Source organism: Mercurialis annua, linkage group LG2 (genome assembly GCF_937616625.2).
Source record: "Mercurialis annua linkage group LG2, ddMerAnnu1.2, whole genome shotgun sequence".
Taxonomy (NCBI): Eukaryota; Viridiplantae; Streptophyta; class Magnoliopsida; order Malpighiales; family Euphorbiaceae; genus Mercurialis; species Mercurialis annua.
The window spans coordinates 5,626,920-5,643,179 of NC_065571.1; the positions used below are offsets into that span (position 1 = coordinate 5,626,920).

General features: G+C 34.0%; 3 protein-coding genes across 3 annotated transcripts; 2 read left to right on the forward strand and 1 right to left on the reverse strand.

Annotated features, from left to right (window-relative positions):
- Nucleotides 1-904: 904 nt before the first annotated feature.
- Nucleotides 905-4,878, forward strand: LOC126668915 (probable serine/threonine-protein kinase At1g54610). The gene is made up of 7 exons (XM_050362145.2): nucleotides 905-1,806; nucleotides 1,912-2,196; nucleotides 2,284-2,601; nucleotides 3,043-3,270; nucleotides 3,387-3,487; nucleotides 3,775-3,892; nucleotides 4,283-4,878. The coding sequence occupies exons 1-7, from the start codon at nucleotides 1,408-1,410 to the stop codon at nucleotides 4,553-4,555; spliced, it is 1,722 nt and encodes a 573-aa protein (XP_050218102.1). The 5' UTR covers nucleotides 905-1,407; the 3' UTR covers nucleotides 4,556-4,878.
- Nucleotides 4,879-8,967: 4,089 nt separating this feature from the next.
- Nucleotides 8,968-11,821, forward strand: LOC126667715 (inactive beta-amylase 9). Its single transcript, XM_050360765.2, has 3 exons — nucleotides 8,968-9,502; nucleotides 10,220-10,702; nucleotides 10,796-11,821. The coding sequence occupies exons 1-3, from the start codon at nucleotides 9,248-9,250 to the stop codon at nucleotides 11,675-11,677; spliced, it is 1,620 nt and encodes a 539-aa protein (XP_050216722.1). The 5' UTR covers nucleotides 8,968-9,247; the 3' UTR covers nucleotides 11,678-11,821.
- On the reverse strand, nucleotides 11,674-15,634 carry LOC126667716 (tubby-like F-box protein 6). Its single transcript, XM_050360766.2, has 6 exons — nucleotides 15,159-15,634; nucleotides 14,025-14,112; nucleotides 13,687-13,816; nucleotides 13,393-13,572; nucleotides 12,827-13,298; nucleotides 11,674-12,022 (listed from the first exon to the last, which is right to left on the reverse strand). The coding sequence occupies exons 1-5, from the start codon at nucleotides 15,459-15,461 to the stop codon at nucleotides 12,845-12,847; spliced, it is 1,155 nt and encodes a 384-aa protein (XP_050216723.1). The 5' UTR covers nucleotides 15,462-15,634; the 3' UTR covers nucleotides 11,674-12,022; nucleotides 12,827-12,844.
- Between the last annotated feature and the right edge of the window lie 626 nt (nucleotides 15,635-16,260).

Sequence of the window (16,260 nt, forward strand, 5' to 3'; positions counted from 1 at the left end):
CAAACTCTTGTAAGTGTTAGTAAATGTTGTAAATTTTTCTTAACGTAAATCATTTTTAATATATATAGATACGTTATGAATCTCATATTAAAATATATCGTACTATGAATTAGAGGAAAAAGAACATTGAAATCAAAATATATCGTACTATTTCATTATGTTCATAGTCCATGCTATTGACTAAATGTTTCTTGCAAAAATGACATTGCTGGTCATTAGAACTAGAGGAGAAATATGATGGCCAACGAATTTGGAATTTATGAAGTTTATTTATGAGAGGTGAAAGCCTTTGAATCTTAGAGAATCATTGATCTAATAAGAAATTGTAATTCAAGAGGTTTGTAATGGTTTCAATTAAAAAACCATGTATTTTTTTAGCGTGAGCAAATATGAGAAGAAGGAGTTAAATGATCTAAAATGGCAAGAGCTTTACTCATTTTAATTGAAAATGACTGATATCAACCTCTTGTGATAAGATGAGGGATGAAATGATCCCTTCTTTTACCGTTAGTTGACATCATATACTTTCTTTTTGTATACATGCCGTAAAAAAGATTTCATTATTGAAAAATATTTCATTTTCTGACATTTTGTCTCGCTCAAATTTTTAAAATTGTCAATTGGTATGGAAGAATGTTTAAGTGTATCATTTATAGTTGAAATTCCTATTGTGAAAAATAAATTTGATGATTTTGTTCACTATAAATACCTACAATTGAAAGTACAAATTAAAAAATAATTAAATTGACTATTCTAAAAATGAATACCATAAACTATAAAAATTGAAAAGATGGAGTATTTTTTGGATAGTTAAGCTAAATAAAAAATATTACTACAGCGAATAAAAAATTGTAAAATTCTAACATCCACCTAAACAATAAACAAAATCTCTTACACCATTTTGTATAAGCTCACTCACTCACTCACTCACTGATATTTCGCTTTCTCTGTTACTCTGAGAAAACAGTCAAAAAAGAAAAAAATTAATCAACAGATCCCTCTCTCACCAAACATTCTCTTCTTTTCCCTTTCCAAACTTTCTTCAATTTTTGTTTTTGGTTACTATTTCACTAATTTAAAGGGAAAAAACACTCCCCAAAAGCAAAAGATTGTTTTTTTAAGTTTAATTATCAATATCTGTTTGTGGGTTTGCTTTACCTTAAATTTTATATTATTTTTTTTAGTTTTTATTTGTGGGTTTAGTGATTTCAAGCTCATTTTGTTTGACTGTAGTGGCCTCTTCTAAATCATTGCTCAACTTTTCAAAAAGCTTTTCACTTTGGTTCTTGAGCTTAATTACTTTAAGTAATCACATTCTTGAATTTTTGGTGTTAGGGTTTAGATTTTGTTGTGAGAAAATGTGGGTAAGTGTGAGATTAGAATTTACAAAGTAATGAGGGATGAAAAATGGGGTGTGTGTTTGGGAAACAAGTGAGTCCTAGAAAGGCAGTTACTTTAGCATCAGAGGGAGATGATGTTAGTGAGAGAAGTAGAACAAATGGAGAGAAACTTAGGGTTTCTAGGCTACAAGTTGAAAGCAGTGGTGGTGAGGTTATTAGAAATGGAGGGCAGAATGGGAAAGAGAATGATGAAGTTGTAGATGAAGAAGAAGAAGGGAAGGTTAGGGCTAGTAGGAATGAGAGGAGAAGGTCTTCAAGACCAAATCCTAGGTTAAGTAATCCTCCGAAACATGTGCACGGCGAACAGGTCGCGGCTGGTTGGCCTTCTTGGCTTTCTGCTGTTGCTGGTGAGGCTATTAATGGATGGACTCCGCGGCGAGCTGATACTTTCGAGAAGCTTGATAAGGTAAAATTTGAGGTTAAATTTGCATATGTAAGTAGGTTTCGGGTACTGGTTTGTTTAATTTCAAGTTCATAAATTATGTGTGTGTGTTGTTTTTGGTGTTATCAGATTGGACAGGGTACATATAGTAATGTGTACAAAGCTAGGGATACTTTGACAGGGAAAATTGTTGCACTCAAGAAGGTTAGGTTTGATAATTTGGAACCCGAGAGTGTAAGATTCATGGCTAGGGAGATTTTGATTTTGCGACGCTTAGATCATCCCAATGTTGTCAAATTGGAGGGTTTGGTGACTTCAAGGATGTCCTGCAGTTTATACCTTGTATTTGAATACATGGAACATGATTTGGCTGGACTTGCAGCGAGCCCTAACGTCAAGTTTACAGAGCCTCAGGTGATAAATCTGTTTTCTTTTTATGTGTACTTTTTGTTTAGCGAGTGCATTTTAATGCCCCTAATCTGATTTTTAAGAAAATGGCAGGTCAAATGTTATGTGCACCAGCTATTATCTGGCCTTGAACACTGTCATAGACGTCATGTGTTGCATCGTGATATTAAGGGGTCAAATCTTCTCATCGGCAATGATGGAGTCCTTAGAATTGCTGATTTTGGGTTGGCTTCTTTTTTTGATCCTAGTCACAAGCAGCCCATGACTAGCAGGGTGGTTACCTTATGGTACCGGCCCCCAGAGCTGCTTCTTGGAGCCACTGATTATGGTGTGGGTGTGGACCTCTGGAGTGCTGGTTGCATTCTTGCCGAGCTGTTGGCAGGGAAGCCTATCATGCCTGGTCGTACTGAGGTAAATTTTAATTCTTTGATTTATTCTGTTTCATCTAACGAGGTTTTCTTTCTTTCATTCAGAATTTCTCATATATTGTTTTTCGGTTTCATGTTGCCAACTGTTCAGTTGTAACCAACGTAAATGCACGTAATTAGTTCCTGTTATTTATTTAGATTGAAAAATTTAATCTGCAGGAAAGAAACATGCCTGGCAGTTACTTGCAGATGCTCGTATCCTTAATTAAGGCCTTTTTAGGAATAATAGTGTGTCCATAGCAGTCATATCCAGTTCCATTTTTTTAAATGCACACATTTTTGGCAACATTTAGATCGATCTGTTGTAATATCAGATTGGCTACAAAGAAAATTCCAATTGATCTTTTCTATTCTTAGGCCGACTGGATATTTTATGAACGTTGTCATTTGGTGCTAATATAGTAATACTATTCTCATCACATAGGTGGAACAACTACACAAGATTTTTAAACTATGTGGCTCACCTACTGAAGAGTATTGGAAAAAGTCAAAGTTGCCACATGCAACCATTTTTAAGCCTCAACAGTCATACAAGCGATGTATAGCGGAGACTTTTAAAGACTTCCCACCGTCATCTCTACCACTGATAGAAACACTTCTCGCGATTGACCCAGCTGAACGTCAAACTGCCAGTGCTTCTCTGAGGAGTGAAGTGAGTTTCTTTATAATACATTACTTTCTCGTTTTATCTCCGCAGCTGCTGTTCCATATAGTTGTATTTTGTTCTGATTTATATGTCATATCTCAGTATTGTTGGCTTGTTTGCAGTTTTTTTCTACTAAGCCTTATGCTTGTGAGCCGTCCAGTCTTCCAAAATACCCTCCAAGCAAGGAGATGGATGCTAAATTGCGCGATGAAGAAGCTAGAAGGTGAGGTTACTTAAGTACCGTCAAACTTTGTTGGATTTTTCATTGACAAACTCGTATATTTCTTAGTACACATTCTTAACTTTTAAAATGATAAATCACACCAAGCCAAGGGCCACATAAATTGCTGAGAGCCGTTGCATAATTTATTGTGTGGAAAAACTAAAAGATCATAACTGTTTGTGATTTTCTAAAAGCATCATTATCTTATCACACTAATGGACTCCATACCTCTGCCACTATTTCTTTTTGTGTCTGAACATTAGCTGTAACAATCTTGATCATTGTAGGCTGAGAGCTGCCGGCAAGGCTAATGCCGATGGTGTGAAGAAGTCACGTGCGCGTGATCGAGCTGTAAGGGCTTTTCCTGCTCCAGATGCCAATGCTGAGCTTCAAGCCAATATTGATGTATGTCGGATAATCTCTTCATAAACCTTTCTTGCACTTACTTATTTTGTTATCGAACGGAGATGTAAATAAAACATAACAAAGATTAGCCTACTAGGTATATTCTTCGGAGTATTAGGATGAATATGAAGAATTAGAAAGAGGACAGTTTCTTCAGCATATGGGGATAGTTACGTCTGACTAGGCAGGTAGATAATCGTAACAATAGGCAGTCTTGTTTCATAAATGGTCGTGAAATGTCTCTTACATGTTAGGTTCTATAGTTCAACGTCTTAAACCACTAATATGCCTTATGGGCATAGGAAGATGATTGATTTTGTAGTGTAGGCTGGTGGTAATGGTGTTAATTTGAAAATATAGTAATTCATGCTTTATTTTCTTTTTCAACAGAGGCGACGTTTAATAACCCATGCAAATGCAAAAAGCAAAAGCGAGAAATTTCCTCCGCCACACCAAGATGGAAACCTTGGTTATCCTCTGGGATCTGAACATCAAGATGAACCAGCTTTTGATCCTCAATATGTTTCCTTCAGTTCCACAAACTTTTCAAATGCTAAAGCACAAATTCAAACTTGGTCAGGCCCATTGATGGACCCAGCTGCAGTTGGTGCTCCGAGGAGAAAGAAGCAGAAAGATAAAATTTCTGTCCGGGGAAGAGTGTGATTTTATTCCTGCTCATATGTGAGACAGTTGATGAGGTTTCAAAAGCTGCAACTCAAGCTTTTCTTGCAATGCATTGCATTGCATCCTGGGAAAGCCAGTGAAATTTGACGAGAGGTAAAAATATATTTATATTCATTTTTCTGATCAATTGTTCTATTATTATTGTTAATTTTGAGAAGTTTCTCTAGGGCTATACATGTTCTTTGTTTTTCCTGTGGAAAACTGTATTTAGGTAAGTGAAAAATGTTAATAAACATGTATTGGATACCCAGATTTTTGTTTCAGATATTGTTTATGTGAGTTTTCAGCACATGTTTGTTCAATTGTAAAGAAGGCGCTGTAACATAATTCTGAATGAAGAATGGAACAAACATACATGGACATCATCATATTAAAAGGTTAGCTGAAATGTTCTAAACCGTGCAACGCTGTGCCGGTTACTGAAATTTGCATAAGTTGCAAGTTACGGTGTGCAATATTTGGTATAACCGCTTTAAGTGACTGAACCAAATCAAAAATTGTGTTTGGTTTGAGTTCTGGTTATGGCTACAAGATTTAAAAAGTTTGGTTAGTACGATTCAGTTTGGTTTTTAATCTGAAAGTTTCGAATTATCAGAACCACCTTGTTCGATCCCTGTCGCCAGTAATCTGGGCGGTTACTTCAGCGGCTTGTGCATTGCCTTATCAATGTATCATCTTGGTTGGTCCTGTGCTGCCAGTATTTCTCAATATTAACTTGTTCCACTCTTTAGTTCACACATTGGGACTAGTTTCTGACACACGGCATCTCTTCTTGCAAGAAACTTGTCGAAAACTCTAAAATTTTATACTTATTAAATATCATTTCACCATTTGATGTTTCAAGTTTTTTTTTTAATTTTAGCGCCTGTGTAATATAAGTTAGAAATAATTGAACACAAACTTATATAGGGGAAATTGGCGTCCAAAGTAAATGAAGTAATCTGTCTCTGCATTTTTGGGCTCAAACTCTAGAATTTGGAGCAAATGGTAGGGGTATAAAAAATATAATTCATGCATGTAAAATGTGTTTTATTATAATCATAATTGTCTTATTGCAGCTTCAACATGCTCTGCTGTTGCTTATTATCTTTTGGACAGTTTTGGTGGTTCTTCAGCATCTCCTCCATTGCCTCCACCGGTGGGTCCTTCGGACAGTCCCTCGGGTTCACCGCCACCCCCTACTCTATAAGTCGAGGTGTAAACGGTGGGTTGAGCCTGAATTAGTCCAAACTCGAACTCAAACGATATTTGAATTATTTAAATTTAATAAAGAACAAAAATAATCATATTTAATGTATGTTCAATTTTAAAAATTTCAAGTTGATTTCGAATAACTCGGAAGTACTTGATCTTAGGACAAAGGATAAAGAAGGTCTAACTCGTGACTCTGAAAAAGACCATTTAAATAGGCGTTTTGACTTAAAAAGAACATCCTCATTGCGTTCTGCTTTGTTTTATTGCTTCAGCTCCAATTTATCCAATAATCCGATATCACCTTAACTCCAATTCATATAATGCTTTGATTATCTTCTATCAGAGGAGTAAAATTAGCCAAACTAATCGATCTACGATTATTTTTTATCAAAACTATGAGCATGTCCTTCAATTAATACTTTATGTTAAATTAAGATGACAAAATGAACATTTGTTGCCGCGATTGTTAGCGCGTAGGATCTTTTCTTCAGGCGCTATGCATAGCTTATTGCTTGCAGGCAGATAAACCAATAATATTAATAAGAAATTATTAGATGAGTATGAATAAAAAAAAATTATGGTATTTTCATACCATGAAACAATTTGAGAAACTAAATCATTCCTTAGATTTGTTGGGCAATAATGCAAATTATTAGAAGCAAGCAGCCGAGCCAGCACACCACAGCTCTAGACCTGACTGTGATTATTGGAATAAAAATGATGTGGAAAATACGTCTACTCCAACGCATCCACATGGACCGTCAATTATTGAAAACAAACAAAACAAGCGTAGATTAATCATCTTATCCAAATTACACTCCTCCCCTTAATTTTGTTTAAATCATTCAAAAAATTGACCTATTATTAAGGGAAAAAAATAATACTCCGATCAAAAATAGCAAATTAATTTCTATCATATTCTAAAATAAAATGTTGTATGACTTAGAAGTTTAATCATATTTTCAGATAATGACATAATGTTCAATGTTTTGATGAGTAAAGAAAGAAAAAAGTTCTGAAAACTCCCATCTTGATGTAGATAGTAACGTATAACCACTAATAAAATGACACAGACATTTGTCATCAAATTCTTTCAACCACACAAAATTAAAAGAAAAATATAGATACAAAATATTAGGCAAAATTACAAAAATAAAGCTAATTAAGTACTGAAATTAAGGGATTCTAACATATTCAAGCAAATCAACGATTTGTATCATTAAATTTAATAATTTTGCACTTAATTATTATATTAAATATGATAAATAATATAAAGTGATATTTTTACTATTAAATCACATAATATTAAAAAATTATTCTAAATAAATATCATACTAATTTTTTTCATTTCAAATAGTAATCTTATAATGTTTTGGCACATAAATTAAGAACATAATTATAATATTTTAGGTATAATTTCTACGAGCTTCTGCATTGCAAAATTTAAAATATATAATCATTTAATGTAAGCAATATTAAATCGAACTGATTCATAAAAAAAAACAAATTGAATATAGTATTTAATTTAATATTTGATTGATTGATAAAAATATTACTAGTTTAAATCAAATCAAACTAAAATAGAGAAATTGGCGAAACTTAAAGATCAAATACTTGAGATCATCATATTCACATTTGAAGAAAACGAAAACAAAAATTGGGGAGTTGGAAATGAGTCAGCACAACCATCGAAAAAGCTCCAAGTGGCAGCCCCAATCCAATTATGCATATAGTTGAATAGAATATTAACCGCATGAGCTGAGTCCTTGCACTGTCCACGTCAACCGTCAGCTCCATGTTTTCCCATACATATCCACCTAATATTCAAACCATCAAATTGTCGAGAAATACAATAATTTTATTGTTCTCCCCTCCAAATTACAATATTAAATTTAAATTATTTCAACTATAACATTTTATACTAGCATTTTTCATTTTATAATTAGAAAATGACAAAAAACAGTACTACTGAAATTTATTTAGAAATATTTAAAAATAATTTTTTTAGTGTCTTTTTATAAACAGTACTCCCTCCGTCCATAAAAGATAGGCTTATTTCATTTACACACATATTAAGAAATTTAATTTATTTAGTTAGAATAATACTAACTCCCTATAATATTTTTATTAAATAGTTAATGTTTTTTTCTTTTTAATGCATTTGTTGAGCAATAATTCAAAATCATTCATAAAGTATATATAGAATTATTTTTAATATTGAAACTATCAAAAAGCATTAAATATTGTTATTATTAAAGTTATTATCACTTTAATTTAGTTGACTAAAATTAATTCAATTAAGGATATTTTAGATATTTATCTAATTAATTATTTTTTTAAAATGAAAATAAATTTATAATTTTGGACGTCTAAAATAGAAACAAGCCTATCTTTTATATTGGAGGAGGAAGTAGTAATTGTTTTGAAACGATATAGCATTAATGTTTTTTCAAAAATCTATTTGACCGCAAAAAATTATTGAAAGTCCACACTGCCCCCTAACTAGGAACATATATCAGTGAAAATTTTAAACAATAAAATTAATTATGGATTATGGATAAGAATACACATGAAATGAAACATTACTCACCGTTTAGACATTAAAAGACGGGTTAATTGCATATAAAATCACCACTTTTACACGTTTTTTCATTTTAATCACGTCTTTTAAAAAGTATCAAGTAAAATCACCACCTTTTATTTTTTTTACAAATATCATCAATGAGTAAAATTTGATGTCTTTTTTCTCCCAAATAAATGTTTTAATCTGACTAATGCCTTATTAACACACAAAATACATTTCTCTTACTTTTTTTTTGTTGATTCCGGTTGTCGAGTAAATATAGATACACCGAATTTTCACATTCGTTTTATAGATTTGCAAAAAATGAAAGATAGTAATTTTATTTGACACTTTTTAAAGGACGTGATTAAAATGAAAAATCATGTAAAGGTGGTGATTTTATATGGAATTAACCCTTAAAAGAATTTCAAAATATTACTTATTTGATTTACATTAAAAAATTGGATTACAATAAAAAAATTGGAGAATTAACCAAAGCTGCCAAAAAAAAAAAATTAACGAGCGGCTGAAAGATTGCAGACTCCAATGAAAGACACGTGGCGGCGCTTTATTTGATTTAAACAAATTTCTTACGTGTATTTTTATAAAAACCCAATAATTTGTGGTTAATCATCGTCTACCTTTGGATTCATAAATTGATAGAGCCAACAAGAAATCAAACCACCCTCCTCAATTTATCCTTCTTCATTTCATTTTCGACCGCCGCAAGCAATTTACGAATTTTAATCCCTATTCTCCCGTTTCAAGAAATAAAATTCAAAATCTTATCTAAAACATACGAATTTTTCGGATTTGTTTTAGCTAAATTTAGCATTTGATCCAAATTTTAATTAGTTTTCAGTTTCGGATAAGGTTATTTATACTCGTTTCATCTCTGTGTGTTTGTGGCGATAATGGAGGTTTCGGTAATGGGTAGTTCTCAGGCAGCTATCAGCAGAAGTGAATTATTAGGTTACGGGGAGCTGATTAGATTCGCTGTCCGTAATAAGAAAAACAATTTTAACAGTGTTCGTTTGTTTAATTCTTTTAGAAAATCTTCTTCTCTGCGGTTTACTTTAAACGCTGTTCAAACGCAAACTCTTCGGTCCAACAACGGCAGCAGCAGTAACCTGTTTGATTGTCCTGTCTCTTCTCCATCTTCCAATTCGGTACGTTTCTGAAATTTATTTTTTATTTTTTATTTTTGTTTCTTCTTTTGAGCGGCAATTCAACATAGAATGTTCGTGTCATTTCACGAATTTTTTATTACTCTGACTTTTTTGAACACGAATTTTATAAGTACTTGAATATACCTTTCAAGTGTTTAATTTCTAACTTTTTCTTTGCTATTTGGTAAATGTTAGTGGGGTTTGGTAACGGGTAAAAATATTAAATTAGTTATAAATTTTTTGAAGTGCCATTAAGGAAAAGTACATGCTGCACGGGTTTAGCCTAGTGATCTAACTCTCAGCCACTTAGACGCCATGGTTGCGGGTTCAAACTCCGGCTAAATGTATTGGTTGAAACTGGATTGTTGGCCATCGAATTTGCCCAGTATGTGGACTTGCGGGCTGTCCACATTCTCGGATTTGACAACGATCTTGGGCTCCAGCTCATGGGAGTGAGTCCTTGTTACCCGAAAAAGAAATATTGAAGCTTAGTGAAATGAAGGTTTTTAGTTGATTATTTAAGTTTAATCAAGCTAGGTAATTCTTTGGGTAGTTTTCTTGATAATAATTTTTAATTTTCAGGAAGTTTTTTATTTTTTTTATCTTCAAATCTTTATGAACTTTGTCCATTTAAATCCTTTTATAGATAAAAGGAGCCACTTACTGTGATGGTTTTGTGCAGTCAGCATATAGTTTATCTTTCTTTTAATTTTGCAGCAAGATGGTGTGAGATTATTCGTGGGTCTGCCGTTGGATGCAGTTTCCGACTGCAAAACGATCAACCATGCGAGAGCTATTGCAGTAGGACTTAAAGCTCTCAAACTGCTGGGAGTTGAAGGTATTGAGATGCCAGTCTGGTGGGGAGTAGCTGAGAAGGAAGCCATGGGAAAGTACGATTGGTCTGGATACCTTACTCTTGCAGAAATGGTTCAGAGTGCTGGTCTTAAGCTCCATGTATCACTCTGCTTCCATGCTAGTAAACAACCTAAGATCCCACTCCCTGAGTGGGTATCTCGAATTGGTGAATCGGACCCTGATATTTTTTATAAGGATAGGTCAGGGAATCGCTATAGAGAGTGTCTGTCTTTGGCTGTTGATAATCTTCCCGTTCTTGACGGAAAGACGCCAATCCAAGTTTACAAGGACTTCTGTGAGAGCTTCAAGTCTTTGTTCTCGCAGTTCCTGGGTTCGACAATAACGGTGAGAACTTTGAGAATATGTAATGAATATATTGAAATATGCTGTATTAAATAATGTCGGGACAAAAGCTGACATGATAATGCATCTCTGCAGGGCATCACAATGGGTCTCGGACCTAATGGCGAGCTACGATATCCATCTGATCATCGGGCAGCTGCAAAAAATAAAATCACTGGAGTAGGCGAGTTCCAGTGTTATGACAAAAACATGCTTAACCTTCTTAAGCAGCATGCGGATGCTACTGGAAATCCTTTATGGGGTCTCGGTGGTCCTCATGATGTGCCGAGTTATGATCAGTTGCCAAACTCGACCAGCTTTTTCAAGGACAACGGAGGATCATGGGAGTCTTCATATGGTAATTTCTTCCTTTCGTGGTATTCAAGCGAGCTCTTGTTTCACGGAGATCGAATCCTGTCCGTTGCCGCTGCAGCTTTTAGTGACACGGATGTGACAGCCTATGGAAAACTCCCACTTATCCACTCCTGGTACAAAACTCGCACTCACCCTCTGGAGCTAACGGCTGGATTCTACAACACTGTCCATAGAGATGGTTATGATGCAGTGTCGGAGATTTTCGCAAGAAATTCGTGCAAAATGATCTTGCCGGGAATGGACTTGTCAGATGAGCATCAGGAATCTCTGTCGAGTCCAGAGCTATTACTTGCTCAAATTAGAAAAGCTTGCAAAAAGCATGGAGTTGAGGTTTCTGGGCAGAACTTGTCGGTTTCTAAAGCTTCCCATCGTTTTGAGAAGATAAAGAAAAATGTATCGGGTGAGAATGCCATAGACTTATTCATGTATCAGAGAATGGGAGCTGAATTTTTCTCACCGGAGCATTTCCCTAGTTTTACCGGATTTGTTAGAAGTCTCAATCAACTAGAAATTCATACGGACGATCTTCTTGAGAAAGAGAGAGAAGCTGTTGAATGTCCAGAAACCAGTTCAGAATCAAGCATTCAAATGCAAGTAGCTTAATTAGAATAGTGGATGTGTATATAGATATGGAATTAGTATTGAACTGTCTATTGTGTATCAGAAGATGATGCTGTATTTTGCAAAGCATGCAAGAGTAGTAACTGTTACCAACTTAATAACACAAATTTGCCTCCCGTTGGATAATCTCTCTCTCATTTAACAACATAATATAATTAATATACAATGAAATATGTACAGAATTCCATTGTCCCAAGCTTGAACAATCCTCTGGCTTGAAAATCTGATTCTGAAAGCATGTTGCTGCAAATTCTGCGTTTCATTTTCAGTCATCTTTTCCCACAAATGAAATTATGATATCACAATCAGGACATTAAAATTTTACACCTGAACCAAAAACAAAAGGATAGGGTTAGTTATGTTAGTTTGGATAAGGCTTAAATGCACCAAAAATCACCAACTTTCGCGTGTTTTTGGTATTTAACACGAACTTTTAATTTTGGCATAAAAATACATGAAGTATCAAATTTTTGCATATAAGACTAAGTTTGCATTTTTTTCAAAAAATGATGTCGTTTTATGCTCAAAATGGTGCCCGTGTTATTATTGCAAAAATCAGATAGTTTGTGTATTTTTATGCCAAAATAAAAAGTTCGTGTTAAATACCAAAAACACGCGATAATTCGTGATTTATGGAGCATTTAAGACTTTGGATAACTTCCACATGCATTATATTGCAACTTGTAGTGCTAGTGGTAACAAAAATCGGGGAACTGGATGTTTTCTGTTTATAAAGCAATAGATTCTAGAAGCTAAAAGATGATATCTTAAGCAATTGTAAGTTATAAAGTACTAGAAAATACAATTTAAGATTTTATAGGGAGAACTTATCATCCATTGCTAAGTTATGAATGGAACATGAGATTCTATCTAGAATCAAGATTTCTAGTAAGGTTCTGGTTTAGATGTTGTATTTATTAATTCCAACAAGCTTGACAGTGATTGCAGATAATAATTGACAAGTGAATCCGTGTTTCTAGAGAACAGTTTCCATTTTCATAAATACATGAATACTACTTGTATTTTTATGCCATGGCATATATGCATATGTACCCACAAGACAGATTATGTACATTTTCAATATAACGACTCGTTTACAAGTTATTAATTCAACATAGAAAAAGTCCAAACCTGTTACGTCATGCGTCTTCATTCACAAGCAATCCTGGTGTCAAAGCTGCTGAGGCATATTGCAAATGCTTGGAATGATGATAGTGGGTAGCGATAATCCATGGTAAACAAATCCTTTCCCACTTTCCCGAATTGTAGGATAATCTTCTCTCCATTTTCTGCGGAAGCAACCAGCTGAAAGTTTTTAACTGAAGCAACTGTCACTCGACCGTGGAAGTTCAAACACCAACACTGAAGCTGCTCGTGCCATCTCGGGGACTTGTTTTCCAGTACTAATGCTCCATCTTTTGGAATGGACAAAGGTCCAGATGAAAAATTCTCCACACGGTTTGACTTAGAACGAAAGAATGGGAGTGAAGGAAAGTTATCCATGCTGTAACGAGAAAACTCGGTCTGAGTTGGGGTAGCTCCACCAGGTCCAATAGCACCAGCAGGGATAGCATCCATAACGCAATGCATTCTCCTAGGACCCCTGATTTTACACAAAATGAATGCATAAACATAAAATAGCCTCTAAAAAAGCAAGCCAAATAATTCTGAATAAATAAAGGCACATGACGTCTCACCGGGAACCCAACACATTCAGTTCATATGATATGTGAGCAGCTGGATAGTTGCCAGCCGGGACCCTAGGCGAAACTTGTTTCATATTTATTAGCCGAGTGGAGTGACTTTTCGTCATTTTGGCTCCAGCATGAGGTGGCTTTCCATCAAAGACTGTAAACTTGGTCCCCAGAAAATTTGATCTAACCAAAAGAAAGAGGAAGTGTTAGAGATTTTAGCTAATAAGACACCCATTTCAAAAATAAGCTAATAAGACACCAGAAACTTTCTTAATATTTGAGGTAGTTACATCACACCTTAGCTTCCCAACATAGGTACTACTACATTTTGACATATCATGAGAATCTAAAGAGATGACATAATCTGTGCAAGTGGGGCGTCTGCATTTGCGTGCAGCCAGAAGGAATTTTCCATTGTCAGCCAGCGCTGCATAAGCAAACATGCAAAAGCAAAGTGTTCAACTATCTACTGCTCAGAAAACTCAAAAATGCTATGATGAAAACAGGAAGTCCCCCGTACACTTTAAAATTTTATCAAATTAATGAAAAATACATATAAAGATAATAAAAATCAATGTTGTGTGCACAGCAAAACATATTGGCCGAAACTGTAACTGACGTGTAGGCAATCTCACCATTAGTTAGACTGAGGTACAGGTAGTATGTTTGAGTGGACCGGCACCGCTTTATAAAGCACTGAAGGAGACAGTCCCTTGGACCAGGCTGCAAATAATGGCAGTAAGATATGCGAATGCATGACAGGGAGATCCCAGAGGTTTAAAAATAGAGATCTATAATAGAATCAGAACTTGAAAGTCAGCTGACAGCCATCATAATAATTCACATCAAAACAATCTAATATATTACTTAACCGATTAGAGGTTCATTAGGATTAGCAGTTAGCACTAATAGTCTAATACTATACAAGTATACCTTAAAGCGCAAAAAGTTACAAACATTTGTTATGATAGGGAATTCCGAAAGCGGAAAGAAAATATTCACATCAGTCTGCCAAGTTGAAGCTAATAAAAGCAGTGGACCTGCACTAGTGAAGTAAAAGTGGTCCGGAAAGCACATTTGCAACTTTTTCATGCAAGCTTTCTTCGAGCAATTTCCCATGTAAACCTCACAACAGTTGGGAAATTGTCATAATTGGAAAGTTGTGGTCCAACTTCCAATTTCCCATGTAAAGTTCAAGTATTTGAAACATCCAGAAATACTTTGAATCACTAAACATTCCATAAACACCATGGCATGATCTAACGCAGGCAGATACAACGGCTTCCCAAGCAGCTTTTTCAATGTACATATTAAAGAAACGAACACTCAGCAAGCGAATGATTATCGCATAAATTACATGTTCCGAACAAAATGCAAATACAATCTCCAAAGCAACAGCATCACAGTATTAGATTGACATCAGGATTATCCATATTATTCCTTAAAAGTCTGTTTTAGCACTTCCAAACATATACAATTGCATCCAATATCACCACAGAGCTATTAATTTCTTATCTTTAACAAAATAACCCCAAAAAAGCTAGAAACTTTTCAAAAAAAAAAAATCAATCCACACAATAACATAAAAAATAATAAAATTTCTCTCCTTTTCAGAATTTAAAAAAGTACCAATACCACAAAAACAGAATCCCATTATGCAGCCATGATTTAAAATCAAAGTTCAAATCAAACCCATAAATTCTCCACTAAAAACAGACGAAAAAAAAAACACAATCTTTGAAACTGTAACTAATTAAACTAACTTATACCTGCTTAACAGAGATGGGAAAAGTAAGCTTTGTAGAAACTTCGGGAACTTTAACCAATTCCTTAACTATAAGTCTCCATGTTCTGCAAACACCAGCACAAGCCACAACATTTTTTCTATCTGGCCAGCTACTCTCTGATGCTTCAATTAATTTAAGAACTTCTCTTACAAGCTCGTGTGGCATGTTTGCCCACGATGACGTGTCGTCTCTAGGCTTGCACTCCGCCGTATACGGCGGAGACAAGCCCTCCTGAACTACCCTGTTGGACCTTGACCGGAGTATCATGCTTCTAATTGAAGACATTTTAGTTTTAACTTTTAAGTAAGTGGGTTCTCTTTTTAGGAAAAAAAGATTCAAATTATGGAAGATATTTGAATTGCCATTTTTGTAAGGGTGGTTTTAAAGAAAGAAAATGTTGGTGTTGGTATTGGTGGTGGTGATATGGGAAGTGGTGAGTGGGAAGATAAATATCAGGATTCAGGGAAAAGAATTGTATTTTTCTTCGATGCATTTTAAATCCTCTGTTATTTATTGGCTAAACCCATTTTAAATTCTTAAATTATACGTTTTTAATTTATCAGCTCCCTCGTCTTTTATTTAATTTTCTCAGGCCTTTAAATTTTTACTTTTTGCTTTATTGAATCCTTGAATAAAAATCCACTTGAAGACAGCTTAAGAATTCAATGAAGTAAAAAATAAAAATTTAAATATTTAATGAACCAAATAAAATCCACTTAAAAATCCAATAAACTAAAAGAATAAAAATTTGAGAATCTTAAAAAATTAAATAGAAAATAAAAACCTGATAAATTAAAATTGTATAATTTATGAATCCAAAATGAATTTAGTCTTATTTAATTTGTTGTCATAATCATACACTACAACTCCCTTCAAATGTGATTAACTAATTTAATTTACCTATGTTGATTTTTTAATTAAATTATTATTATTTAAAATATTTTTATCCTATAAAAATTCATTCACCATTTTAAGTGTTTTTATTAAATAATAATTTAAAATAATTTATAAAATAATTTTAATTTAAAAATTGTCAAAAATCATTAATTAAATTAATGATAAAATTACTATTGTAACTAATTCA